Source organism: Ooceraea biroi, chromosome 7 (genome assembly GCF_003672135.1).
Source record: "Ooceraea biroi isolate clonal line C1 chromosome 7, Obir_v5.4, whole genome shotgun sequence".
NCBI classification, from domain to species: domain Eukaryota; kingdom Metazoa; phylum Arthropoda; class Insecta; order Hymenoptera; family Formicidae; genus Ooceraea; species Ooceraea biroi.
In genome coordinates this window covers 12441990-12469512 of record NC_039512.1, presented here as the reverse complement: position 1 = coordinate 12469512, position 27523 = coordinate 12441990, and the positions used below count along the sequence as shown (strand labels likewise).

Below are 27523 nucleotides of genomic sequence, written 5' to 3'. Positions count from 1 at the left end.
CAATGATATTATACGTATCCATAATTTACTTTGAGAATGCATATTAATAAAAATTTAGGTTGTAATATTTTTTTGGAAAATTACTAAAAGCGGGATCTTTGCAAGAACTATTTTATTTGATATAATTCATATATATATATATATATATTTGAAATTGTCAGGTCACTTATAGATAAGAGCTATTAATCAGGTGTTTTTCTCTTTTTCCGCCTCTTAACGAGAACTCTCGCGTATCAGATCCCTACACACAAATTACTTAAACGATAATTTACTTACAGTCGAATGAAATACGCTAAAAGGGAACCTAAAGTGCGGCTTTACATTACACTGACGTGTGCATTGACAAATAGTGCGCCGTATGTAAAAACTACGGATAATGTAACAAACGTACACGATAAGAGGCGGGTCATTCAAGTATATAAAAGTCGCTTAGAGCTTACACGTAATTTCGTCTTACCGTGCTGTACATGTCTGAAAAGATGTAATATGTATAGCAATATCATCTTATATAGACTATAAATACTATCCCTCCTATCGTCTAACGTGTATCTTTGTCCTCTTCCTAACAAAGTGTTCCAATCCTAACTAATTGTTTCGAATGACAGTATTACATAGTATACAATAATCCAACGAGTGAGAGAACTAATAAGATTATATCAAAATGATCGCAATCTTAATCGTTTTTTCACTCTTCGGGAGCGTGATTTTTAGGCCGGATATAGTGGATTTTTACAACCACGGATGCCACGAGGGGTCCATCCTGCAAAGATTGTCATGACTGTTGGCGGCGGCGACCAAGGTGCTGACCTTGCTGTCGACACCGTCGAAATTCGCCAAGGTGTTCAGTCTTGTGACGATGGCGCTGACCGCGCGGGTTACCATCGTTATCAGGAGCTCGCCTTTCGGGTCGGTCGGTGCTTGTGACGTGCCCTCTGCGTCCTCCTTTCTCTTATGATCCGCGATTACCTCGTCCCGCAGTATCGTACGGAGTATGGCGTGCACTTGGAACGATGGTTGCACCAGACAACGCGCCGTAGCGATTGTACTAGCGGTCAACGGTCCGCAAACTCCTGCAGAAATAGAGCATATTTTAATGTAAAAAACCTGTATTTGTAACTAGATATTTTTCCAACAATAGACTGTATCTCATTACTCATCACTGACCTGTAGCTGTAAGAAATTCGAGGATGTTGGGCGTTAGGCGGAAGGGTACCGGTCTGTTGGCGTCCAACTCCCCTGATGTGTCGTCGATATCGAATTTGAAGTATGCGATATTGATCAAGCCGGAGTCCTGATGTATATACATCATATCGGGATTGAGTCGCGTTAGATGAAGTACATATTCAGCAAAACAGTTTAGAGACAACTGCAATGTGAACTGAAAATAGAAAGACAAAGATGTAAGACACAACGATCATAGTTCCATATCGATTTTTTTTGTTCCTCTTTATTTCTTTTCAACGCTCGATAAATCAAAGATCATTTTTTCCTCGTTTCCTCCTTTTGTCAATAATAATAAAAAGACATTTAGAAATAAATGATATACAGTAAGATGTAAAATACATACTATTTTTCGAAATGTCCAGTAATCCGTAGCGCCAGGGAATGCCTTCACTGCCCAATTCTTGAGCATGGACTTGGAAACCATTGAAGTTTCCACTTCCTTCAGAATATCCCGTAGCACTTGATGGCTGGCCTGCGCGCCTCGCGCTTGTACTGCCGCCAGTTTCTCGTAATACCTGGCGATAGGCGCGTCGTGTTCAATTCCCGACTTGGCGCAACCCTGCTTGTAAATGTCCAGCAGGGAAACCACTGCCGGATTGTCCTCTACGAGTCTCATCTGTGGTGACACTGCGACTAATCGGGGCACGGTGAAATGGAGGAATCTGCGCGAAGTTTCCTTCTGTTTGCTCAGGTAATGATTCAACATGCGTAACAGCTGAAGTAAACGTTCCTCACGTCTCGCGTCGCCCAAACCAGCATCGTTTACTACTAGATATGGATAAAGACGGCCGTTGTGGCCACGAATGCGCAATCTCCTGGCAGCTGTATTGTAACGTTGAACGACTTCGACGCGTGGCATAAATCTCGCTATCTTCACGGAATAATGCGAGTGCTGAGACAAAGAAATTTCGAAAAATATTAGTAAAATAAATAACTTTCCGATCGTAACAAACTTAAAAATGTACCTTTCATTATTTAAATAATAATAATAAAACTATGAATGTTAAATATAAATATTTCTTACCCTAGGTATTAAAAATTCACCAGGTAACTCAATTTCAGCTGTTTTTAAGCTGAAGTTACTCAAGAAACGGCACTTTTCTTCAATTAGGAAGGATCTATGGGACAACGTACGAATTTATTAGTGAAATCTCTTTTAAAAATTCGTGCATAGGAAGACAGTGGAAAAATAAACATTACTTTGGCAGCTGCTTCGTTTTTTCCTCGAGAATCTTTATCCACTTTTTCAATTTGTTGATCAAGTTGTGCAGCAATCTGGCTCCAGGCACAGTAAAGTCGAAGTCGCTCGTAAACTGTCCTTTCATCTTTTGGAAGACGGGGTCCTGCACGGTGGCTTGCGCTCTACGTGCCAAGGACTCCGATGCCGCCGAACCAAACGTGCTCATATTTTGCGAGGAAGATATGTTTTCTGCACACCGTAAAATATTTACTTTAGGAACTTGGTTCTACTCTTATTTAATCTTCACTTTATCATAAAACAAATCGCTTTACCAATTCCAATACCAAAAGTCGATACAAGTTTCTTCACGAAATTCAATGTGTGCGGCGTGATAGTAGCGTCGCTGACGGCACCACGGTTTTCAAATGCTATTGCGTAACATTTCGCTAGTCCCTGCCTTAATTGTCTCAGAACTTCCTCATACCATGTCTCCCTTAGCCAAACCATCTAAAACATAAAATTATAATGTTATTTCTAACGATATCCTAGAATGTTAAAATTTAAAGATATGTAAGAATAAAAATACTGCTCGAACCAACCTGATCAACGATACCCTCCAAACTAGACAAGATAGTGGGGTGAATATCTCGTTGCAAGTGCATGATCTTTGAACATCTCCACATTGGAGGTGTGGCACGAACTGTATGACCAGTTTCCGGCCCCTGCTCCCTAGCCTGCTGCGAAGGCACATTGCCTGATACACCGGGACCTCGATCTTCGACACCGTCTTGACTTTTCCCTGCTGCCAATTCATTGCTCTTGTACCGTTCTCTCTGTTCTATCTTTAATGACAGATACAGAGTACGTATGGAGAAATAGACGGCTTGTGGAAACATACGACCAACTTGACTTAATAAATTCAGTATTATATTGCCATCGTAACGAACCAGGTACATCATTAATTGCGGTACCCAGGGTAACCACTGAATTGCTGGCACACCTACAGCGTACTTTTCTACGGTATCAATAAGAGATGATTTATCGTCGTCGTATGTAAGTAACCATAGAATTTTGGCGATATATTTCCTGGATTTGGTTTCGTTCTGATGGCGACAGGCGTGCAAAAAGCAGATGAGAGTATTCACGCCGAAGGAAATCTGTCGAGGATCGCGTATAAAGATATTTTCAAGATAGTCGCCCCACAAGGCCCAAGCTTTCACCAGAGTATCGTGAAGCTGTGTCGCGGTAGAGAACGCCTTGTTGGCATCGTCCGAGCGGCCGAGTTGCGAAAGGAGCAGACCTTTCAACGCGTAAAATTCAGAGATCATTTCCTTCGTAAAATAACTCATGTTCGTTGATTCGAGTACGTTCAGAGCATCCTGCAATTCGGTCTGTCCACCCATCGTTGACATCTGCAGGTAACATTTTACCTGTTGTCGTATCTTCTGAAAGCAATCTACCATCGGCACGCTCGTAGGGATCGAATAGATTTTAGCCAGCGATTCTAAGCACACTCCACTAAGAGACTGCTTTCTCGCAATCTTGCCGAAATGAATGATTGCTTGCATCGATGCATGTACACCGAGCAAGGAATGGTTGGTCGTTTGATCCTGCTGCGAATCGTAGTGGTTGGAGATGAAATTGTAGTGATGTTGTCGCCAGGCAAAAATGTCCGACCAGTGACTGAGATCGTCAGCTATCACGGGTAATCGATTACGCCATGTCTTTACGATAGCTTTCATATCGTGCAAGGATGTACTTCTGCCATGAAGTAATCCTTGATGTATTTGTAACGCTTCCTGAAGCTCCATAATCTGTTGTGCAGCCTGCAGCAGCGGTAAATGGACGTGACTAACGATACGTGGCAGTCGACGCCATTCACGCATACAAAGACCAGACGCAAGCTCCACATAACGTTCGACTGCGGTCAGATGTTGATCCTCGCTGTTACAAAGGGCTAAGTATCCACGGTATAAATTGATCTATAAAAATATACAAAATTAATCAGAAAAAACATACTGTAAAACATCCACTTATGAGAACCGAGAAATTAAAGCAAAAAATAAAGCTTTTGTCTTCATCTTGGAAATATATTATTATTATATCGTAAATACGTATACGTATATTTAAATACATACCTTCCAGGCCATTTCTTTTGGACAATTATGTTCGACCTGCGCGAGAGCTTCCTTCATTACCGTCCAATTAGGGATACGCCACGCACTTTCCAAGACAAGAAAGTAGTTTTTGTATTTCGGATGACTACCCAGTTCCATTAGCGTGTCCCACTGATTGAGTTGCATCGATACACGTTCCCAATGCTCTTCCCAGACCAACATTTCCTTATTGTAATGGTAAGGCGCCGGATTAGGTATATATTCCTGTCGAAATTTGTTCATGCAAACGTCATATGCACCTTGAGCCTGCTCGAAAAATCCCTGCTGCTCCAACGCGATCGCATGCAGTGTCTCTTTGTATTGAGGTGGCCTTTTCTGCCAAAGGCCCGACCACATGTCTTCCTCGCGTAGCATCGAATACATTTCCGAGAGCATGTTCATCAGCTCATAGTGGGCACTGAGACCCTCGACTTGTTCAGAATCGAAGCAATCAGGCTCACGCCTGCTCTTTGCTTGACTCGCGTTATCGTCACTTTCCAAGGCCATTTGCTCCAAGCTTAGCGTTATCCGGTGCCATATGTTGTGCGATTTGCCTAAGTATTTCATCACAGGTGTAGCTATCGATACCGGTGGATTGCAGTGAAACAGTGCCTCTAAAAAGGTACCAAGAGCACTCGGATGACAGTCCTTTTGGATGACGTGCGCGCCACTGGCGACGAATGGCACTACTTCTCTCTTTATAGCGTTGAAAAAAGGTTCCTCCACGATGGACCATATTCGTGGATACATGTTCAACCAAACACTTTCCGCCAAGCCTGTGTCCATGTGACACAGTTGGGCAATCGCCAGCAACAGTCGTTCCGTTTTGACCTTTTTCACATCCTCCATAAAGCGACCCTGCTTTTTGATCAATTGCTCCAAGGTGGGCTTCTCGATGATCTCCTCACTGACTGTGGGATCCGATATAGAAAAATTAGACATCCAGGCATCCATATCGAGCAATGTCTCCTTCACCTCTCCTTCAGCTATTTCGACAACATCCTGTGGCTCCTCTTTAATGGGACCGAGACGACAAACAAATAGCTTCTGGTCCCTGTTGTCTTTTTCTACACCATGTGTCATAATAGACCCGACGCCGGGTAGCAAGAGATCCTGATTTGTCATTTGTATTTGAGTGGTATTAACAGCGGTAGTTAACAGCAACTCGATGCATTGCTTAATCCAGTAATGCGGTCCTATATTTTCCCAATTTTGACTAACAATGATGTACAACATACGATCATGCAAAACTTTACTTATCTCCGAATTAAACACCTCGTAAAACTTCATTCTCACTTGCGGCTGGACGCAACGCAAGCCGGCCATGAAGGCCTGCTCCAATTTGCAGGCCAGATCCGACTTGTTCAGGCTCTCGTCGCGATATATATAGTTGACCAATTCCAAAAACTGTCTGTTCAGTTCTAGATCGTCAGGGAAACGTTTTTCCACATACTGCATCAATTTCCCCAGTAGAATCGATTTCTCGCGCAAGCTGGGTGCCTGATTGATGGCGATGGTGGTTTTATTCTTTATCCATTCCTCCAATATCTTTGTGATGGCTTTCATCACTTTGACGTCTTGTGTTTTCTCAATCAAAGTGACCAGGATCGTGCCTATGAATGACTTGCGCATTTCGACGCCCATTACTGCCACGCGATTCTTCACTAAATCTAAGCTGAGAATCAGCAGCTCGCTCGTTACAGGATTCGTCTCAGCTTGCGTCGTGTGCAAGTGTTCTTTCGTCATTCTGTGCAATACTCTCATAAATGGAATTATCAAACGATCGATATAACTGGGATTATTGGTACAGGCCGCTTTAAGCATCATCAGTGTGCCAAACAGAGAACTGGGTGTAGCCGTTGTGGTTTTTTCATACGTAGTTAACCCTTCGGCAATAAATCTGCCTACAGTTGTATACAATGTGTCCAATTCCTCGTACTTGGAAGCTACACTTGAGGCAGTAGGTTCAGCCGGAAAGATAGTCATCAATCGAGATAGTAAACTGTGCACCAGACGAATAATTTTAGTATTGCTACTAGCTATGCAGGCTCCTATACCACGCTGTAATGGTTTAAAGCTCGCGAGTATCTGCTCGCGCTTCATCACGCCCAACAAAAATGTTAGTACTTCCAGGGCTGTGCTAATATTACCGAAATTAGGTTGAGTAGAATCCACACTAGCAAGAACTTTATCGAGGAAGGCTAACTTAAGGTCGCACTGTTCGGCAACCCAGACATCAGGTTTGAGAGCCATTTTGAGCAGATTTACACAACGTCTTGACAATTGCTCGCCTGGATTACCATGAATCGTTGTTACATCATTCACCTGACAAGCCAGACGCAGCAAGAAATTCAAAATGGCATCCGCATGACCTCTCTCAATCGGTTTCGCTGATCCTGGCTCTATTCTTGGTAAAATGAGAGGCACGGGACTGTTGCCGGATGGTACCTGAGAGCTCATTCGCTTACCAGATGAATCCTCGTTAACTGAACGTTTAATATTACTCAATTGTCCAATCACCCTGCCAGTACTAGATTCTGCAGCCTCGGCTTCCTCTTTAATCCTATACAATTCCCATTTTACGATGACTTCCGCCAGTTCGACGGCCAGTCGTCTATGCTCGAGAGTAGAAGTGGGGCTGAAACCCATCCGTTGAATGGAATTCACTATGTGCTGGACTAGATGGTGTCTTACTGGATAGTAGACTTTGTAATGTCTCACAACAAGCTGTAAGATATGGAACAGTTGCTGCATTGAATGACCTTCCTCGACAATGATCTTCTTCGTCCAATGTGTTAGCATGGTATTACCATCTTCCATTCGTACTGGCATCGCTGGTGTCAATATCTCTAACGCCTGTCGTACAACATTACGTGCATCTACAGCATGTGCTTTCAATAAACTATGAAAAACTTGCAGAACAATACGTTTATGAATAGCAAACTTTGCGATAATATGGCTAAGAAGAAGATGACCATGATATCTCGTGGTTGGATCCACGCAATTCTTCCCCAATAGGCAGGGCCAAGCAAATGTCATCAAGCGACGTAGTTTATTCCCCTGTCTCTTATTAGTAACGTCATGAATGTGTTGTGATGCCTGTTCCACTAAGAGACAAGAGAATTGTAACAGAGAGATGCGCACACAGTCAGCGGAACCGAACGGATTGTCCGGATCGATTATTTTGCTAATAAATACCGACACCACATTTTCAGGGTTGTCCTGATACGGCATGGGTGCACCTCCTACTAGTTTAGTACCCTCGCCCCTTTCGAAGCTTACTGCAAAGCAAGGAATGATAATCAGCTGCAACACATTGGCTTTCAACTCTTGCGACATATTGTTGGTGGGAAAATGTTCGACGAAACGGAAGAAAGCGCTTCGCTTCCATTCGACTGTGTATTCTTGTGCCACCGTGTTCTCTAGGAAGTCCCTCAGGAATTGGAAATCTGGGACAAACCGATCACACGTGGCTCGCAACAACTGGAACAGCAAGTCAATATCATTCGGTTGATGACGGAAATAATGCAGCAGGATCTTGACAATGAGCTTCGGTTCTTTCCAGTGACAATATTCGACGCCCTCGACCTTCTTGTGCATCACCTGATAATCATCGTTGCACCAAATCTGTTTGAGAGCGGCTACCAATTGATTCTGCGTGGATAACCACTGCTCGTCGAATCTGATAAGTATGGAAATTATTTTGATTGCGCAATACTGCAACTCGCTTTTTTCCATATGAGTTAGATTAGAGTTCGTTTGAGAATGCGCAAGTAACATTGTAACAAGCCTCGTTGTACTGTTGTGCAAAATGTCTCGTAAAGGTTTACCGTCCTTGTGTTTGATAAGATATTCCAAGTATCTGCTCCACTGTTGATCTTTGATGCAGTTGTCATGCAAAAATAGATTGAGCGTTTCCATCGGATAACGAAGAAGGAATTTCATCAAGGGTGCTCGGAAAGGACTGGATAGTTCTACCAACAGCGATTTCTCAGCTTGGAGTACGAGTCTAGTGAGCAACTCGACGAATTTCGGACTTGCCGATGGAATCAAGTGATATATGCCTATGATAATGGTAATTTTTTGTTCGTTTTCGCCGGACTTCGATATGCCTTTATGAGTTTGAACTAGATTGTCCAGGAGTTTCTTGACATGTTGTAATAATTGCTCACACAAGGTAATGCTGAAGGTGCTTGGGAAAAGTTGTGTCAGATACGATAATCTTCTAACACAATTCAAGCTGAGATTTCTATGGTCACCCAATGTGAGCAACATTGGTCGCATAATTGAATGCACCATTTCCATGTCCATCTGATAACCGGCGATAAACGTTTTCATGCACTCGAAAGCGGTTTCCTGTAGCTCGGCATTAAACTTTTCCAGAGCTTTATAAAGAACTGCGAATATCTTCTCTCGAAAGCCTACGATGTAGTGGCAGGCAGCGAGTGCACGTAACGCCGATTTCCTCAGGGGCATTAAATTAGTAACAGATTTGTAACACGCTAATTTACTAAGAGCCGCCTCGTCTGCTTCGCAGAGAGTTAATAGTTCTTGAAAGAATACCTTGTGCTCCCCGACAGACAAGTCGACCGTGAATAGACGTGGATTCAACGTCGTGCAAAATGTATTTCCATCCATTAAGCCAATCTGCGCAGTAACTGACTGATGTCTCAAGAGATGTTTCCTAGGTGGTATCATATCTGCAAGTACTTCCTTATGTGGTTCCATCACCTCCGTTACTGATTTGTTTTGTATTTCGGCGAGTTGGCGCAACGAAGCCATGGCCTGTTCACGCACGATCGTGTGTGGCGATGTCACCTGCTTGACCAACTCGCGAGTAACTTCATACAGGCTCTTATTCTGTGCTTCTATTAATTCCGCATTACCTTCTGGGATGACAGGCTTAACACAGACTCGTAGCATCTTTTCCAGATTATCTTTCGCCATGTCGATAGCACCGTTTGAGACTTCATCGGTTAGATCCATCATCACAAATATAAGAGCTTTCAGGAAAACAAATAAATGATTCAGGACCCATTTGGTAGCCATTCGTTCAAAGAGGAACTTAATCGCAATACAGCCACCTAACTTAGCGTACCAGGCGCGTTCGTAGCACAATGAGCACATTCTGTCCGCTAGATATTCCATGAAGGGCAACTGGCAAGCTCGTTCCTTCGAGCCTAAAATGTTCGTGGCAGTGTCCAATATTAACACAAGCGCCAAGTAGCCCGATCTGTACAGCTCCCTCTCATCATGAGCCATTATGACAGTGATGGCATCAATTAACACAAGCGGATCTTGTCCTTGCATGCGGACATCTCGTTCTGCCCAAGAAAACAGGCCAGCTTGTTGCGCTATAGCAATCATAGTGTAGTGTCTCACGACGGAAATAACGGTATCGAGCACCATTGGTCTCAATTCCTTTACCTCTGCAGCGATAAACATACCGGTCAACGCGGTTTGTTGTACATTTCGTGCGACAATATCGGGGCACTTGTAATGAGATTCCTGGTGATGTGGTATCTCGCCGTCCTTAAAACTCGGATGACTGAACAAGCTATACCATAGATCAGCACTGTCCGTCTCTAATCTCATGGACGCCGCTAAGTAGCAGTATATGACCTCCCAACACTGCTTACGATAGAACAGATCTGTTGTGCTGGACTTCAATGCGTTAAACGCGGTTTCAAGTACTTTTTCTATCGGCAAATCAATTGGCTGAGAAGCTCCTTGGAAGTGAACGACTACAGTGGGTGAGTTGGTCTCGCGGTCGTTGTATTCCAATTTCTGAGGCTCAATCATCATCTTCCTATTACCACCGCCAAATTTGCCAAGGACTCTGAAAGCTACGTGAGCCTGATCGGTAGAATTGTGTAACGTTCTCCACAAGGCTTGCATTAGATCAGCACGTACCGGTTGTATGTGCTCGTACAAAAAGTCCGGCTGAAGATTATCAACGCATAATTCAAGTGTACGAAGCCCTTGGCTCACTAAACAGTAACTGCCGTTCAGAGCGGAAACCAAAGGATCCATCAACATAGGCAGATATGGTAAAAGCGAACTGAGGCGTACAGGCACAGTTAAACATAATTCGACAAAAAGATCTTTCATGTGTTGCCTGTGCAGGCCAGACTGTAATCTGTTGAGTCCTTCCAACATGTTAGGCAGTAAAGGTAAAAATTCTTGATACAACAGATCATGCGAGCCACCACCTATAGAGCGAAATAACGCTCGTAAGAGCAGAAAATAATTGTACGGCTCCTTCGCAGACATTGCGAGCTCCATGGCGCGATTGACAATTTGATTCAAATGCGGTCTCAACATGTGTTCATTTTCCGCTGGGAATAATGAGACGCTGCCGAACACGAGCTTGAACAGTCGCAGGTACAGGTTACTTCGTTCAACGTTACAGCCCATGTCGCTCATGCGTTCTAAGAGATATTCCACCAATATCGTCGCGAAGGTGGAGGAAATGGTGGGACTAGATAAGAAAGCGCTACCAATAATCTGTAAAGCGCAATTCTTAAAAATCCTTTCAACCATGTAATCTATCGACATAGAGAATATCTCCTGGAATGTCTGAGGATTCATCTGCGTAAATACGTTGCCGAAAAGCTCCAACACTTCTTTTTCTTCGCGTGTTCGTATAGTCTGGGGTTGTGCAGGTCTACCTGATTGCGCAGGTGCGCCAATCGTTGGAGGACCTATCGTATAGATATCCAGGGCTGGCAGCGCCCATTTAACGAGCTGTATGTAAATCAGCGTCTCTTTCGGTTGAAATTGATTCGATTGCAGTACTTCGCTGGTCCTGCTATTAATGCAATTAGATGTAATAGCCTTGGCGCCGTGCACAAGACTTTTCACCAGATTTCTGTAATCGGCCACGTTGTAACTCATCGCTTGGCACGTCGGGAAGCCAAATTTTGATTTTGTCTCTTTTTCCTCGTTTACGTCGGCAATCGCGGGTTTCGCCGCATCTTCCGCAGTTGTAGTTTCCGTTGTAGCAGGTCGCAACTGTTTCGTTTTATTTCGCAGTATCGGGATGTAGATCTTGGCGATGGTTTTAAATTTTAAGACGAAAATTAGAAGTATTCGCATTAACAACTCTCGTCCCTGGCTACTATTTTCGGCATCCGATCTTTGTCGTACGGTGTCCACGAGATTCATTAATAATTTGCAGGACACCATTTGAACGGCGGTGGGTAAAGTCTGGTCAAGTAAATTCTTGCTATACAAATGCACCGCACGCGAAACGTCGGTTAGTGGTAATTGCAGTCGAACATGATGAACGAGATCGGCGAGCGTGGAATAAGCCAGTGGTCTCAAAGCCTCGTGAGCGGTCCAACCGTGTCCGATAAAAATGTCCTCGTTGAAGAAGATCTCCATATGAGGAATGAACTGATTACGTAGCTCGGTTGCAAGTATATGACGAGAAGCAATGACCAATTCTTTCCGCAAATGCGCCACTTCCATAGGGCACAGAGTAAACAAACCTAGAATGCCTTTGACTAACATCGCGCTATTTTGCGATATTACATCCTGATACACTCTTATCACGTATGCGAGAAAAGACAACGTTTTAATTTGCGCGCCCATAAAATCAACGAATACTTCCTTATTGAATCCTGGAGATGCTCGATGTTGCGGACTCGGTTGTAGAGATATGGTTGTTATTACAATCGGAACAAAATCCGATACGTCCTGATGAACGTTCTGTTTGTATAACTGGTTCATCAGCACCACGATTATCGGTAATTCTTGAAGCACTTTGAGGGACAGCACTGCCTTCGGGATTAAATTGTACTGAAAATAATAAGAAATGCTTTCTAATTTTTCCCACTGTTTTTCCATTTACATTATATTTATATTGTTTACCTTTAACTATAATCTATATATAAATAATATAAGATGCTGTAACATTTTATTGTTAAAATGTAAAATATAAAGAGATTACTTACTGTCACGACAGTGCCATCCGCTGCTTTCTTTTCACTTTGTATTGCTGTGATCGTAAACGTTTCTTTCAATAGAGCTTCTATGTTAATTTCTGACAAATCTTTTACTCGTAAAGGAGGACGTGGTTCAAATATTTTCGACAAATTCTTTGGTAATTCGCTATACACTGATTTGACAAATTGGAGGAAGTATTGTATCTAAAGATAAAAGGACAAAAATTTCAGAGTTAACAATATATGAAACAATATATGAAATAATATATAAAGATAGTTTAAAAATATGTGAGACGCGATGATTTATAGAAAAGAGAAATTGTTACTCACTTCTGGATTAAATGTTGGTTTATACTGCTTGTGAAGCTCAATAATGATGCGTAAACAGACTAGCACATTCTCTTCGTTATCCGTTTCTAGCAATTTCGACACCAGAGTCAGAATTTGCCTGACATATGGACGTAAGTATTCAGTATTTGGCAATCTATGTATCATTTCCAGAATCAGTTTTCTGACTTGTTGAATGTTGTATTCCGATATAAAGTGTGGCTCCCCTTCTTGCAATATCTTCAGAAAGATCTTCATCATGTGATCGAGGAACCCCGGATATTGTGACGAAGTTATAATTATCTGCAAAAATTAATTTTTAAATGCATATACCAATTTCTTTTTGTAAGAAATTAATTAAAAATATCATGGAATTGAAATAATCTTGCTTTTGAAATAATTGAAATAATTTATCCTTACGTACCTCAAAATTTTCCGATAATTCCTGAGCTGCCTTCAGTTTTAGCTCATCCTTTGAAACTGGATCAGCCAGCATCGTCACATATGAACGATAAGTGTTCATTTGCGTTACTGGATCGGGTGCCATTTTGATTGTTACGATAGATTCTTGACAAGTATTATGAATAGTCCATTAGAAAATATCTGTTTAAAAAATCACCGTTTGCAGTATAACAAACATAGTATATGCAAAAGTGCATAAAATCATTTAAACTAAAATTAAGCATAAATTGGATTATCTGCCTCTTATCAATTTTCAAAAGTTTAAAATAGGATCTTGTATATAAGATTACACACACATTTATGTTAATTGTAGTATCAATTAGTTAGATATTAAATAGCTCACTTAATACAATCTACAAGTATTTCACACAAATGTTAAACTATCTACAAGGATATATACATGTCCTAAAATCAATGATTCTTCTTACGCTACGTAAACAAGCCTTAGCAACCCTTTCGTTCAGTGAATCAGAACTCATTTCATTTCTAATATTGTACATGCTTGCATTTCAACAAAATATGTTTTAATCCGTGAACTAACGTAGTAATAATTGTAAGATAACGTAAAATAATAATATGATGCAGATGATACAGAGACACATAAAATAGAACGTTTGAAACACAAAACTGTGCTATAAATTTCATGGAATCCAAGATACTATATTCTTGTTATAAATGTATAAAACATAGGTGACGCAGCACTGGACGTCAGACGTGTCAGTTTTTTGGCGTTGTTGCAAGTGGCAAGATGCAATTTTAATTGACCTCAATTTTCAATCTCAGAGCTGTGTGTGTCGCATTAAGGGATAAAAAAATGGATGAGACAACAATCGACTCGATCTTTTCGGGATCCTTGAAGTCTTTACCACCGGTTAGTTCCAAAATAGTGCGGATATTTACAAGTTCAACATTTACCGGTAAGTTATTAATGCTCGCACTAAGAAGCAAACATAGAAAGATAAGAATAATGGAAAAAGCAATTTGACATTAGAAAACATAAGGAAAATATTGAATTCGCGCGCAAAGTTACGATGTTAAATAATGATCGATATATTTCAGATACAACAATGGAGAGAAATACTTTGATGGCTCAATGTTATCCCAAACTCAAGGATTACTGCAGAGAAAAGCACGGTTTAGAGTTTCAGGTAAAATTTGTTAAATAAGAATAATAATAATGCAACGCAACCCGACAAGTTGTTCACACTCTGATGTATAGCAAAACTATGAATTATATATCTTGACAGAGAAATTGATTTTCACGGTGCCAGGTACCAGGTAATATATACTGTTCGACCTTTTGACATTAATCCGTGATAAAGATCAAATCAAACCTGACACCTACGTTTAAGCATGCATATATCATTACAATTTATATCAAATGTCAGGTGTGACATTTCATCACATAAACTATTGGTACATATTGCTATGTTTTAATGCAATTGATCTTATTATATATATGAGAACTTTTATATATGTATAAGTAAAATGTCTATTAACGTAAGTTAAAATATCGTATATTATTCATGAATATTAATAATATTATTTATTATTAATAAATATTAAAATTTGCCTTACACAATGATTAAATCTCCCTTCACAGGTCGTAGACATGAGATGGGGTGTACGCGATGAAGCCACTGACGATCACATGACTACAGAGTTATGCATGAGAGAAATAGAAAATTGTCAGAGACTGTCCATGGGACCCAATTTCGTTGTTAGTTAAATCAATTACTTGCTCTTAAAAAGTTTAATCGTTCCAAACCAGTTTTTGTTGGAATTTAAAAAATCTTTCGATAACTAATAAATTTATATTTGTGTTTGTAAAACGTAGAGAAATTTCCATGATCAATTGTTAAAGTTATGACAAACACAGATACGCAAGTACTGTTTATCAGTCTATGTTGGATAACAGAAGATGAGAAACTATGTTTAGGTTTTTAAATCAAGGTTTTAATGAGAAAGTAGCTTTATGAAAAAACATCATTGATATAGTATTATAAATGAATATTTTTATACACAGGTATTCCTTGGACAGAAATATGGGTATCGCCCTATACCGACTTATGTCCTCAGTTCGGAATTGGAGATGTTAAGGACGGAACTGGAGAGTCTAGGGATGGACGTTAGCGTTCTGGATAAGTGGTATAAGAAGGACAGCAACGCTGTACCGCCTACAAGCATATTGCAACCGATCTCGTCTATCCTCAAAAATTTTAACAATAAAGTAATCAACTCTCATACACTTAACTTTTCTAATTATATTTTTCTAACGTATTAGTCAATTGATTATTGTGTAATCATCTCTTTCTTACACTTATATTTTTTTTCGTTTAATTTGTATCTTTAAGAGAATACCCAAGCTGCAGCAAGAGGATCAGGCAATCTGGTGGGATACCATGTGCAAAATGCAAAAGTTCTTTAGAAAAGGCGCGCAATCCTTGTTCAATTCTGGAAAGTTTGACAAAGATACGATGCATAACTATTTCATGTCTGGTATGTAATATAAATATCGCTTCTCTTTGCTGATAATTCTTATTGATATATGGACATACTTTTTCGTATCATGTACATGACATCCTATTGCGTTTTGTAAATTTCACTGAAATCACGAATAATAATCAGTAATTTCGAAACAGTGACCGAGCGAGAAGTGATTAATGGCATATTGAATGTTAAAAACACGAAAAACCATTGTCTGGCATATGTGCGATATATAAACAACATCAATTTACAAAATCTGAGGAAAGCCAGTTTGTATATAGATATAGCCAACAGAAGCTTGGACAATGAAGCTTCAAAGTTGTTGGCCGATCTCAGAGATGAGAGAGTAACGAATAAGATCGAGAGCTCAAATTTTCAGAGGTATTCTTCATAAATGGAAATATGCGAAATAAGCGATATTACATCTCGATTACATGACTCATACTTTATAGGTACACGGTGGAATGGATTGGCAGAGAAGGCTTGGATCCTGAAACTCATAGCGAGTATCTCCAGCACTTTATAACTCATTTTTACAAAAACATGATAAAGCTCGTAGATCGTGCAATGAGAAAAGAAGACAGTTCTGCGCAGGGACAGATAATAACTGAGATCTTACAACATTTACATGCTTGTAATAATTCTGTGAAGGTACGAATCATTTGTGATAAACACATTTACGAAAGCGATCGATGAAATCAATCGAATTACTGATTAAGCAATATGTTTCGAATAATGTTTTAAAAATCGCTAATAAACATATCGATATTTCTGATCCCGGTCACGTTCCGTATATTCTGTCGCAGGTATTTTACGGACGCGAGGATACCTTGGAAAGAATAAAAAATTACATGCTAGGTGACAGCGACAAGCCATTAGTGTTGTACGGAGAGGGTGGATGCGGTAAAACCTCCCTCTTAGCGAAAAGCGCGGGTTTAACGAGTAGCAGTTGGCTTGTAGGTAAAAAGCCGATCAGTATAATCCGATTTCTCGGCACTACTCCCGATAGCAGTGCGCTCACACCCACATTGATCTCGATCTGTCAGCAAGTGAGTGCCACTCTTGCATTATTACTCTTTCTTACTCTTTCAAAGGATAGAAACGAAAATTGAGTTCGTTATTGTTCTCAGATCTCATACAATTTTGGATTGTCATTTGAAGACATCCCCGACGACCTAGTACCACTCACAGCCCACTTCAAATATCTCTTGACTCTAGCTAAGATCCAACAGCCCATCCTACTGTTTCTGGATAGCGTTGATCAGTTGACGGGTGTACAGGGTAACAAATTGTCGTGGTTGCCTACGAGATTGCCACCAAATTGCAAGGTAGACATGGATGTAATTATTATACATACAACATCGAACATCTATTCGAGATTTATAGGCTTGGAAATAAGCAAATTAGTTTGTTTGAAAATAGAGAATGTCTCTAATCTTACTCGTTGCTTTAATTCTTCATTGCAATCGACTATCTTAACACTACTAATATTTTAGTGCTTAATGTTTAGGATTTTATTATAGAAGAATCCTAGAAGATTTTACATATGCAATATGTATGATTCACGATCAAATATGTATTTCAGATGATTTTATCATGCGCGGCTGAAGAATCGAACCCGGTGATCTCGAGAGATTATCAGCTGCTGCGCAGGATGATAGATACCGAAGAAAGTTTCATCGAAGTGACTGCTTTGGGTGAAGATCTGGCTATGGACGTGATCAGGTGAAAAAGTTGTCAATGTCAAATTAATCACGGAACATTCCTTTAACATTTTTGCTATCTATTTCTCATTAAACATGATAGTTATACACTACATTTATCGTTGTACATTATTACGAAGATAATTCCTGCAGGATGTGGATGAAAACAGCCAGAAGGGATTTAAACAACTATCAATGGCGTCTGGTGGCGAATGCTATATCAAAATGTTCCCTACCAATCTTCGTCAAACTCGTGTTCGCGGAGATTTGCAGGTGGCGTAGTTACACCAAACCAGCGGATACGCATCTGGCCAGCACGGTAATGGACAGCATAATGATGCTGTTTGAAAGGATCGAGAAACAACACGGCAAGATCTTGGTCTTCCACGCTTTGGCCTACATCACGGCTGCCAAGTCTGGCCTATCAGAATCAGAACTTGAGGATCTGATCTCCTTGGACGACAAAGTCCTGGATGATGTCTATCAGTATCATTTGCCGCCAGTAAGACGTATCCCACCTCTACTCTGGACTAGAATAAGGAACGACCTGCCGAACTACTTGAGTGAGAGAGAGGCGGACGGCGTGAGCGTTCTAAACTGGTACCACAGGCAGTTTAGAGACACTGCTAAAGAAAGATATTTCAAGAACATGAATATGGCTATGTATTTTCACTCCATGATTGCGGACTATTATCTTGGAATCTGGGGCGGTGGTAAACCGAAACCTTTTAAGTACACCGAGATACAGAGACATCGGTAAGCACGATTATTATGACCAATATGATGCTTGTGCCACGCATTTATAATAAAACATTTATTTCAAATCGATCAAAGAATCTACCGCTTGAGACATATTACATTGTGATAATAAGTTTTGTATTATGTTTTGCAGATTTAATTTAACAGACAAAGAAGGTGTAGCGGACAGGAAAGTACCAGAGCAACCCCTTGCGTTTTATTCCAAAGAGGGAACTATTTCGCGATACAATCTGCGAAAGGTAATACTCGAATATTGATAAAAGAATAGTCTAATATTAATTAAAGTAATATTGTAATAAAAATAAATACTACAAATATTTACTATTTCTTCCAAAATTAAAGTTTGGCGAGTTACCATTTCATCTGGTGAGAGCACGACGTTTCAAGGATCTTTTCGCAAATGTGCTATTTAATTATGAATGGCTGCATGCTAAGTTAAGCTCTTGTCCCTTACAAGCTGTGCTTTCCGATTTTGAAGACGCCTGTAACTTCATCGACGACCAAAGTTTAGTGAGGTATACCAGCAAAAACGGACTGAATTTTTTAAATATAGTTTATACAATAGAAAAGTTTATAAAACATATCAATGTTTCTTGATATTTTCTAAATGTCTTTTAGATTTATATCGCCTTTATATCGTGTTTGAATTCTCTATATATATTTAATAATATTTGAAAATAATTCAAAACATCTTTTTAGAGAGCTTATGTTAGTCGCTGATGCTCTAAGACTAGGTGGTGCAATTTTGGGAAATCATCCAGACATGCTCGCGCCGCAATTGATTGGTCGGCTGTTGCCAGAAATTGGTGCAAATGTTAATGTAAGAATGCTACTGCGGGCATGTGATCACGATGGTGTTAAGAATTGCGCTCTACTTCCTCTCTATCACTGCTTGCATACGCCTGGTGGACCATTAAAAGTAATTCATGTGTTTATTCATGTAACAATTATTTTTTTATATTTGTCCAATCCTCTCAGTTAAATTGTCTAACATTTCCGAACTCAAAGTGTTAGAATCATGAAAAATATATCCACGAATTACAATATTTTTTAGTATTCGTTGGAAGGCCATCAGTTTGCAGTATTTGGATTCTGTCTGACATCAGATTACCGCTACATAGTATCGATATCTAATAAGTTCATCACTTGGGATTTGAGTACCAGTGACATGACGAGGGATGTCTACCCTGGTGTGGAGGGTATGATGCAACAATTGGTCCTAAGCCCAGATAACAGATATGCTGCAGCTTCCACAACTAACTCTCAGGTGCTAACATTAATTCTCAGGACTTAACTTGTTAACTAAAGAAGCAAGCAAGGAACTTGGAATTAAAAAAATAATTTAGAAGTTTCTTTCGTATTTGTATAGTTAAAAGAAATTTTATTTATGAAATTTCTTCATTTTTTTACTATACCCCTAACTTAGAAAATATTGAGATCCCAATATATTCGCTAAAAGAAGACCAATTTCAGATTAGTTCAAGAGTAAAAACAAATTGAGGTATTTCATTTTTTCACAGACTGTCGTTCTGAATACTTTGACGAGCGAATTCGTTATCATCGACAATCCTTTATCAAACGAGGATGCAGTATGTGGCGTGCATTTGATGAATCAGTATGCCTTTATCTACGGCAAATTAGGCTGGTGCAGGTTCGACCTGCGAGGAAATTTACTGGACACTCACACCAATCCTGAGGACTCCAACAAATGGCCGATTTTGTGTAAGACACTTTCACGCTCTATACATTTCATGCGTTGCATATTTTTCATTCTTGTACTTTTTACATGCAGACGTAGAATATACGAATCTGGATCACTACAGAATCGTATTCTGGTCAGGCAGCATCGACGACTCACGGATGCTTTTGCATACGTACAAGAAGAAGATATCGTTGGATCCGTTTCAATTTCACAGGTATATTTGTTCACAAAAAAAAAGAAGACACATATTGAGAACGATCACGTTCAAGAGAAGCTTCATAATACATTTTAAAAACTCAATAATGGAAAACTGTTTCAGCGCCATGGTTATGACCAAGGACAAAGGTACTTTGTACGCATGTACGAGCAAAGAAGATTACAAAGTTGTCAAATACAGGAACGATGAGATTTCGTCCTATTGGGAGAAGGTCCACGACATGCCGAGGGCGTACAATGATGACATAGAGTATCTGCTACAATTGAAGCTGGACAGAGAAGAAGAAATGCTGTTAGCGACGACCGGAAACGGATTTATCGTATGGTTCCTGGAGAGTAAAAGCGACGCACACGTACTGATGCTACCGAACGGAGTAAGAAACATTAGTACGCGTATGATGTACTCAAACTCCATCATGGTCAGCGGCACCAAGAATTATGCTGTCGCTGGTGTAAGGTGCGAAGATTGTTTATCACACATTATTACTTTTTTCAGTTTAAATCTTCCTAATCAGCGAGAAAACATGATAACTTCAGAAAGTATTGCGAGATTTGATAATAGGTGCATTACAAGGCAATATTCAATCTACAAAAAAAAACGAAATTATTTTTCGAGATCAAAAAGGGCGAGAATTATGACGCCAAATTAAATTTTAATAAGAAAAACCTTTTCAGTCTTTAGAAAGAAATACTATCCTTATTTGAAAAGTGCTATATGTATTTGAACATTGTGTATAAATAGTAAGGAAAGTAACAACAGTGTAATTTTTTCATAGGAAAAACCTATATGTATGGTCACTCGAGACAACAGATTTGGTGAAAGTACTGGACGCGCACTTTGCGAGGATAATCCAATTGGAAGCGCTGACCATTGGGAATTGGAACAGCGTGGTAACATCGAGCATCGACAGGAGCGTCAAAGTGTGGAATATCAACAACATTTTTGAACAAGTTCACGTTATCGACAGACATGAATTACAAATTGATATGATAAGGTAAATAGCGACAAATTAGGCACCAGTAAACCATTCATTGTTTATCTCCATAGTTTCTCCTAATGTCTACCTTAAAGAGATGCACATGTCCGTTCGACTTACTCTATAAATTACAAAACAGTTTAGCCGAGCAAGGTAACTTGGCCGTTACGGTCACCAGAGATTGCGTGGGCCTTTGGGACTTGCAGACAGGCAAATTAATATCGAAGCTCGCCGATAGCCCATTAGGAGCAATCGTTACACATGCCTGCATTACACAAAATAGCAAGTTAGTCAGGTTTTTTTCTTATTAGTGTTATCAAGTTATGATCGGATCCTTTTATTGATAGCTCGCTGTATATAATAGAACGAGAAAGAATAAGAAACAACTCTTATTTCAGATATATCGTATCGACAGAATCTGGTAACGTTTTGGTATGGAATAGAATTACTGAACAAGTTTTGTTCAAGGAGGAACAACGGAATGTCAAGCAACTGACGCTGATAGAGAACTCGTCGAAGTTTATGGCCGTTTCAAGGCCTAATAATCCTGCGGGAGTGGAAAACGTGCGAACTACAGCGACCTTGATCATGAGAAGCATTCCTGGTAAGCAAATTATTTATAATTAATAAAAATATGATTCACTAATTATGTTTATCAAACAATAGTATAATATAAGCATAATATATAATAAAATTTCTGCTAAAAATAGCTATCATTACTGATAGATTAAAAACTGGAATTAAATAAATTTGAGAAATTTCTCTTTTAATAAACATACAATAATATAATAAATATTATAATATATCTAATCGTTTTATTACTCTGTGAGGCACTACTTATTCGTATGAAAACTATGATAAATATCCCAAATAAGTTAATAAAAGCTACTTTGTATGTACATATATCACAGATGGTAGAACTATATTCTGTTTGGAGTACCCTGTAAGAAGCAATACCGGTACACCCTTCCGACAAGTTGTGATAACATCAGATGATGCCTTTCTGGCGGTGCCAGCGGCCGACAAGGGTAACAGAGATTGTGTTATAATTTATAGTGCAAAAACAGGAGCACTGGTCAGCAAAATACCTATAAAGCTGCCTGGATTTAAGGTAATTAAGAGCTTGTAATAATTATAATAAGTGTACTTGTAAATGTATAATAGTATTATCAAAGCTCATGTTAACAGGATATTATATGTATCACACCTATGCCTAACAAACCGCAGTGGATAGGAATCATTGGCTCCGATAAGGGTACAATTCTTGATATCAACAAGAAAAAGTTTATACGTACAATTCCGAAATGGAGTGGAAATATCAGCAAGGACGGCAAATACACTTTGTACGCTCCTAGCAGGTATATAAATATACAAGTATCGTACTATTAATTGTATTGAAATTAGCTGTATTATTAGTCACGTACTTGATAAAAATAACTAAATATTTTAGGGGTGGTCTTGAACTCATAGAGCTGAAGAAGGGTACGACCGTGAAAACATACATACCTAAAGTAGCCGAAGGAGTGTTCACCGTTATATCAATGTTTAATCGAACTGACGAGTACGTGCTTTACTACCACAGTGGCAGAAAAACCATCAGAGTGTTTAGGCAAGTATACATTTACGACTGTGATCAAAACCTGGAGATCGTAAAACTGTTTCACACAAGTTTTATTAGTCTGCAAAAGTAAAAACAGGTAAAATTTTGTGTCTGTCAAGATATATATTCTATATAAATTTCTTTCACAGATCTTTGGACTGTGAAATGATAGCAAATTATAGAGTGCAGGCAGAGTTGAGTGCCATTGACAGCACGTATGACGGCAGAAGCATTGTTCTGGGAACAGTGGATGGTTGTGTGTCGGTACTGGCAATAGCCGATCCTAAGAAACCTGAGATGACAGAGTACCTCGCAAACGTTCCGTCTCGCGATGAAGAGGTGAGCGAGAGATCGGTGAATAATGCGATTACCCAAATTTTAAAGGAATACCTGTGTGCCTTTCACTGATTCCCTCATCTGAACCGCCTCATGCGTCTTCATTGAAACAAACTTATCATAATACCGTTACACTCATGTTTACAAGCGTGTTCCACCGTGTAAAGGTTATATAGTATTTACTATTACGACACGAGTACCTAAGGGCCGCGAGACCCAACCGAAGTTTGCGCGATTGAAGAGACAAACGTAATGAAGCATGCCTCAGAACTTACCTGTCGAAGTATCGTCGTCTGTCACACAAATTTAGTCTATATCGAGCGTGTATCGTGTACGAGACTTTCACCTCGAACGAACGCGTAGTCTCCCGGAATTCCGTCGGCTTTGGGTTCGCGAGATCGCGAAATCGGCTCCTCTAGCTCATCAACTTACTTATCATTTTTCTCGTACGATCTGGAAATCGAGACGGACACTCGTAACACGTTTTCTCGAGTCGTACACCTACATGTAATGCACGTGCAGCTCACCTGTACAGCGACAACACCGGTGCGAGAAATTTACGTCCTCGCGCTGCCGCGAGTCGTCATTTCTCGCTGCACGCGCGTGCAGCCGCGCGTTCCGGGGTGTTGAACGGCGTAATTCGTAGTGAAGCGTCGATTAGCAGGAACGAAAGTAGCTTCGATTCTCGTTCACTTCGGGGACGATGCAACACTCGACCGCCGCTTTCGCGCGAGAACTCTAGGCGAAGTAGCGCTCGTCGTTATCTACATCGCGACTCGCGCATGCGCACAGTTCGTCCGCGCGCAATGAGAATTAGCTTAGCAGATTGGTGTGTTGCACTCTTCGTATTGGCTCGTTCTGTCTCCTACCGACTTCTAGTCTTTCTCTTTTTCTCTTTAACGCGCGATCTGTATCCATTTCATTTTAAGGGGATGCTGGAGTTGCTAGTGAACTATTTTTTCACTATAGCGATGGTAATTGCAGTTTCGAAAATTCTCTTTATTGCTTGTGCAGAATAAAAAATCCTTTTCCACAAATGAAGTATAGATAGAAAGAAAGTCTGCTCTACAGGACTTTATATTCAAAATGGAAAAAAGTTAGAAAAGACAAATGCAAGTTTTTAACTTTTTTCCATTTTGAGTATAAAGTCCTGTAGAGCGGACTTTCTTTCTATCTATACTTCATTTGTGGAAAAGAATTTTTTATTCTGCACAAGCAATAAAGAGAATTTTCGAAACTGCAATTACCATCGCTATAGTGAAAAAATAGTTCACTAGCAACTCCAGCTTCCCCTTAAGAGCGAGTACAGTTTGCACCATTGACATAGGAATATATGGATGGAGCCTATGCTACGAACTTAGGCAAGGGAGTTCTGAGATTTGCGGTAAGGAGAGGCTGCTGGCAAATCGGGCGAGTTCGGCTGTTCTCGACATCGCCCGAATGATACTCGATAAAGTTTTGTAAAGTTGTGATACTGAAATTACATGTACGATGAGTTATTGTGTTGTGTCGGAATGTAGTAATCGCATTAATGCAAAAAGGAAAAATTGGCAACAACTTATGAAAGAAAATGATCCGAAAATTTCTTTTCATCTGTAAGTAAAATACATACAATTGTAGGTTATACACAATGTCGGTAAAACGTTTCAGATATTGTTATGTGTTTATTATTATTTAAATTTATTATTATTGTGTTAAGAAAGAATTTTGGCTTGATTATACACCTAGACCGAGTAATGGTGGCACCGAAAGACAATCTTATTTAATTATTATATTTTTAACGTAATTTAGATGTAACATTGTCACCTACTGAAGAGGACCACATCCCGTATGGTCGAAACGTCGTTCTAACAAAGAGAATTATAGCCAGTTGTGTCGAATATTAATCGTACTCGTTTACTGAAATTATCTACTGGCGGTGTTAAGAAAGAATTTTGGCTTGTTTATTATTATATTCATATGAACAATTGTTCAATAAGTTTTTCATTTATAGTTTTTATTAATTCATATATTTAATAATAGATATATATATATATATATATATATAGTCAAATGGTATATATTATTATTAAATATATGAATTATAATAACAACTATAAATGAAAAACTGTTATCGAACAATTATTCATATGAATATAATAATAAACACTGGCGAAACCGAACATACCCGAACAGCCGAAGTTACACGAAGTGCCAGTGCTCTCCCCTTACCGCTAATTTCAGCTTCCCCTCGTAAAAGGCTCCGTCGATATATTTCTATGTCAATGGTTTGCACGCTCTCGCGCTGTCGGCGTCAGTCTATCTTTGTTCCACATGTGAACGATAGGCTGCAGCGCGAAAGCGCGCAAACCGAACGCAGTCAAATCAAACGTTCAAATGCACTTTCAATCGCAATCAGTTTCTAATATTTTAACAGTATTATAGTTAAAAATACGTATGTATTGTGATTTTAATAAACGCAGCTTGGAACTTGTTTGATATTTTGTCCATATTGTAATGAACGTAACAACTTTTAGGAAAAAAAGTAATAGAGCTACATATGTCCGAAATTTAAAGTTAGAGAGAAAAAGAAATAAAGCAGCGCGATTAAAAAGTGCAGCTAAAAAGAACAAACTTCACGTTATAGAACATATAATTTTTTAGTTTGAAATTCTTTTGAATTATTTTGATTATATTTTGCATGTTAGGTGCTTGCAAAAGTTCGTATGATATTAAAGCCATCCTCCTTCCCCTGCATCTTTTTCACTGCTTTTAAATGGCGGGATATGTTAATTGATTCATTAACTACAAGCAAGCACCTAATATTTTGTATATTACAATGCATATAATAATAATTTGGAATGAGCCACGGAAATGTGCGTTTTTTCGATACATCAATAGCAAATGCAAATCAATTGATCACATGTTTTTATTTAAATGTACAAACGTGCAAGAGATTTCTTCGACTTTCGCGTAAATAAAAAAATTGGCGGAAAACGTGGGAATTTTCACAAGAGCTTTCGAAATTTTTAACCTAACTTAGCCTTCGTGCTTTCCAGTGGAAGAAGAAAACCGAGAAGCATCGGGCCGCGATAAAATTCAAGGCTGCGGCGCGGATCGCCCGCGTAACTCACGACTTATCTACGAGCATCAAGTCGACGGGCAGTGTCTCGGAGACGATCGAGGAAGCGGACGAGAATCTGGGACGATAATTCATTATCGTGCACCTCGTAGTCTACCTAGGGTTCAATCCACCGCAGGGGACGCGGAAACTACGGAGAAAAAGAAAAGAAGATCTTACATCGATCGATCGATCAAGAAAAAGGGAAGGCGAACGAGCGACAAAGCAGAACTACAGAATTTATATTACATTTATTTATGTCCTCGTGTACTTCTTACAATCTCTCGCCCACTTGTTCGCTTCACTGCTTCTACTTCGGTCTCTCTTTCCATTCGAATGGTAAAAGACGGCACGAGACGAATTCGGTAAAATGCCTCCGCGAGGACGATGTTGGCCCCCGCGTCTTTGTGTGTGTGCGAGGCTTGATCAGCCTTGCGCAAGTCGAAATCCGGGCAGCGTTTCTCTAAATTCACGTTCGGCCTGCGCAAGGGGATGATATATCGCGCGCGGTCGTAGACGTCCCGTGCCTCGTGCACACGTGATAAACCTAGTCTTTTTCGACTCTCTCTCTCTCTCTCTCTTTCTTCTATTAATTGATGATTTCCGAAAGGTTCACGCTGTGCCGTCGGGAATAATGCGGAATATCGCTCGTGAACCCGAGCCTTGAAACTGAAACGGGATCGCCGCGTCGATCGTGGAGGTCGGTCGCGCAATTCGCAACTTCCGACTCGCGAGATTAGGATAAGAGGCACGATCGCCGACGCTGGTCACGACTACGGGCCGCGGCTGGTGGGAAAATTTATCTCCTACGCGAATCTTCTACCGCGAGTACGAAGCAGAAGCGTCGCATCGTCGCAAGAATAATTCTCGACGTAGAAGACTTTGTTCCGTTTCAGCTCGTTAGATTCAACAACAGCTGCGGCTCGTAACTTATACTCTGTATTTTGATGATAGATGAGATGCAGTGCTAAGTCGTAATTTATTATAATCGGGGAATCGATCGAAAGCAACTTGAAAGCTGCTGTCGCGACGACGAAGTGCTCGCGGTGCCGGCAACCGTGCGTCTTATCTCACATTCGTCTCGGTGTTGTAATGGCTGTGTGCGAAAGCTTGTACCGCTTCATACGGGCTTAATATCGGTTTTTTTTGTTTTTCTCTTTTTTTTTTAATGGACGCGCGGGCTTACGCTCGAAAAGCAGAATCGATCTCGAAATTCAGGCTAAAATACATCTCCGCCTATCGATGATAGTTAAACTGACCGTTAGAGTCAGTTGAAGATAGTTGAAACTGATTGAACCAACTGTATTTTGTTTTAAAACTACAATATATGTGGCTTGTTGATGTA

General features: G+C 39.9%; 2 protein-coding genes across 5 annotated transcripts; one reads left to right on the top strand and one right to left on the bottom strand.

Annotated features, from left to right (window-relative positions):
* Positions 1-100: 100 nt before the first annotated feature.
* LOC105279752 (transformation/transcription domain-associated protein) lies at positions 101-23845 on the bottom strand. Of its 3 annotated transcripts, XM_011339739.3 has the most exons (14): positions 23606-23845; positions 23354-23531; positions 14877-14953; positions 13261-13439; positions 12840-13139; positions 12519-12713; positions 4543-12363; positions 3004-4386; positions 2737-2911; positions 2425-2653; positions 2249-2342; positions 1568-2116; positions 1165-1378; positions 101-1070 (listed from the first exon to the last, which is right to left on the bottom strand). In XM_011339739.3, exons 4-14 carry the CDS (start codon positions 13381-13383, stop codon positions 730-732), a joined length of 11424 nt encoding a protein of 3807 aa, XP_011338041.1. In that variant the 5' UTR covers positions 13384-13439; positions 14877-14953; positions 23354-23531; positions 23606-23845; the 3' UTR covers positions 101-729. The 3 variants fall into 3 exon arrangements, with proteins under 3 accessions (XP_011338041.1, XP_011338042.1, XP_011338043.1); XM_011339740.3 differs by lacking the exon at positions 14877-14953; XM_011339741.3 differs by lacking the exons at positions 14877-14953; positions 23354-23531; positions 23606-23845 and adding an exon at positions 22649-22727.
* LOC105279751 (NACHT and WD repeat domain-containing protein 2) lies at positions 13446-27523 on the top strand. Of its 2 annotated transcripts, XM_011339738.3 has the most exons (26): positions 14113-14215; positions 14358-14446; positions 14902-15018; positions 15325-15528; positions 15653-15797; positions 15941-16166; positions 16238-16436; positions 16592-16834; positions 16916-17113; positions 17371-17510; positions 17642-18244; positions 18381-18486; positions 18590-18762; positions 18947-19166; positions 19302-19514; positions 19768-19969; positions 20040-20163; positions 20269-20622; positions 20942-21160; positions 21282-21428; positions 21541-21746; positions 22054-22253; positions 22331-22500; positions 22593-22751; positions 22892-23081; positions 26117-27523. In XM_011339738.3, exons 1-26 carry the CDS (start codon positions 14113-14115, stop codon positions 26267-26269), a joined length of 5103 nt encoding a protein of 1700 aa, XP_011338040.1. In that variant the 3' UTR covers positions 26270-27523. The 2 variants fall into 2 exon arrangements, with proteins under 2 accessions (XP_011338039.1, XP_011338040.1); XM_011339737.3 differs by having other exon boundaries at positions 13446-14215; positions 20040-20622.

What these genes read in the sequence shown, in the direction of transcription:
- LOC105279752 (XM_011339739.3), bottom strand. Translation starts at nt 13,383, where the DNA reads ATGGCACCCGATCCAGTAACGCAAATGAACACTTATCGTTCATATGTG. An exon ending in TGGAGGGTATCGTTGATCAG is followed by an intron (nt 2,912 to 3,003) that starts GTTGGTTCGAGC and finishes TTTATGTTTTAG; the next exon opens with ATGGTTTGGCTAAGGGAGAC. An exon ending in GACTTTTGGTATTGGAATTG is followed by an intron (nt 2,654 to 2,736) that starts GTAAAGCGATTT and finishes TACGGTGTGCAG; the next exon opens with AAAACATATCTTCCTCGCAA.
- LOC105279751 (XM_011339737.3), top strand. Translation starts at nt 14,113, where the DNA reads ATGGATGAGACAACAATCGACTCGATCTTTTCGGGATCCTTGAAGTCT. An exon ending in TCAAAAATTTTAACAATAAA is followed by an intron (nt 15,529 to 15,652) that starts GTAATCAACTCT and finishes TGTATCTTTAAG; the next exon opens with AGAATACCCAAGCTGCAGCA. An exon ending in CTTCCACAACTAACTCTCAG is followed by an intron (nt 19,515 to 19,767) that starts GTGCTAACATTA and finishes ATTTTTTCACAG; the next exon opens with ACTGTCGTTCTGAATACTTT.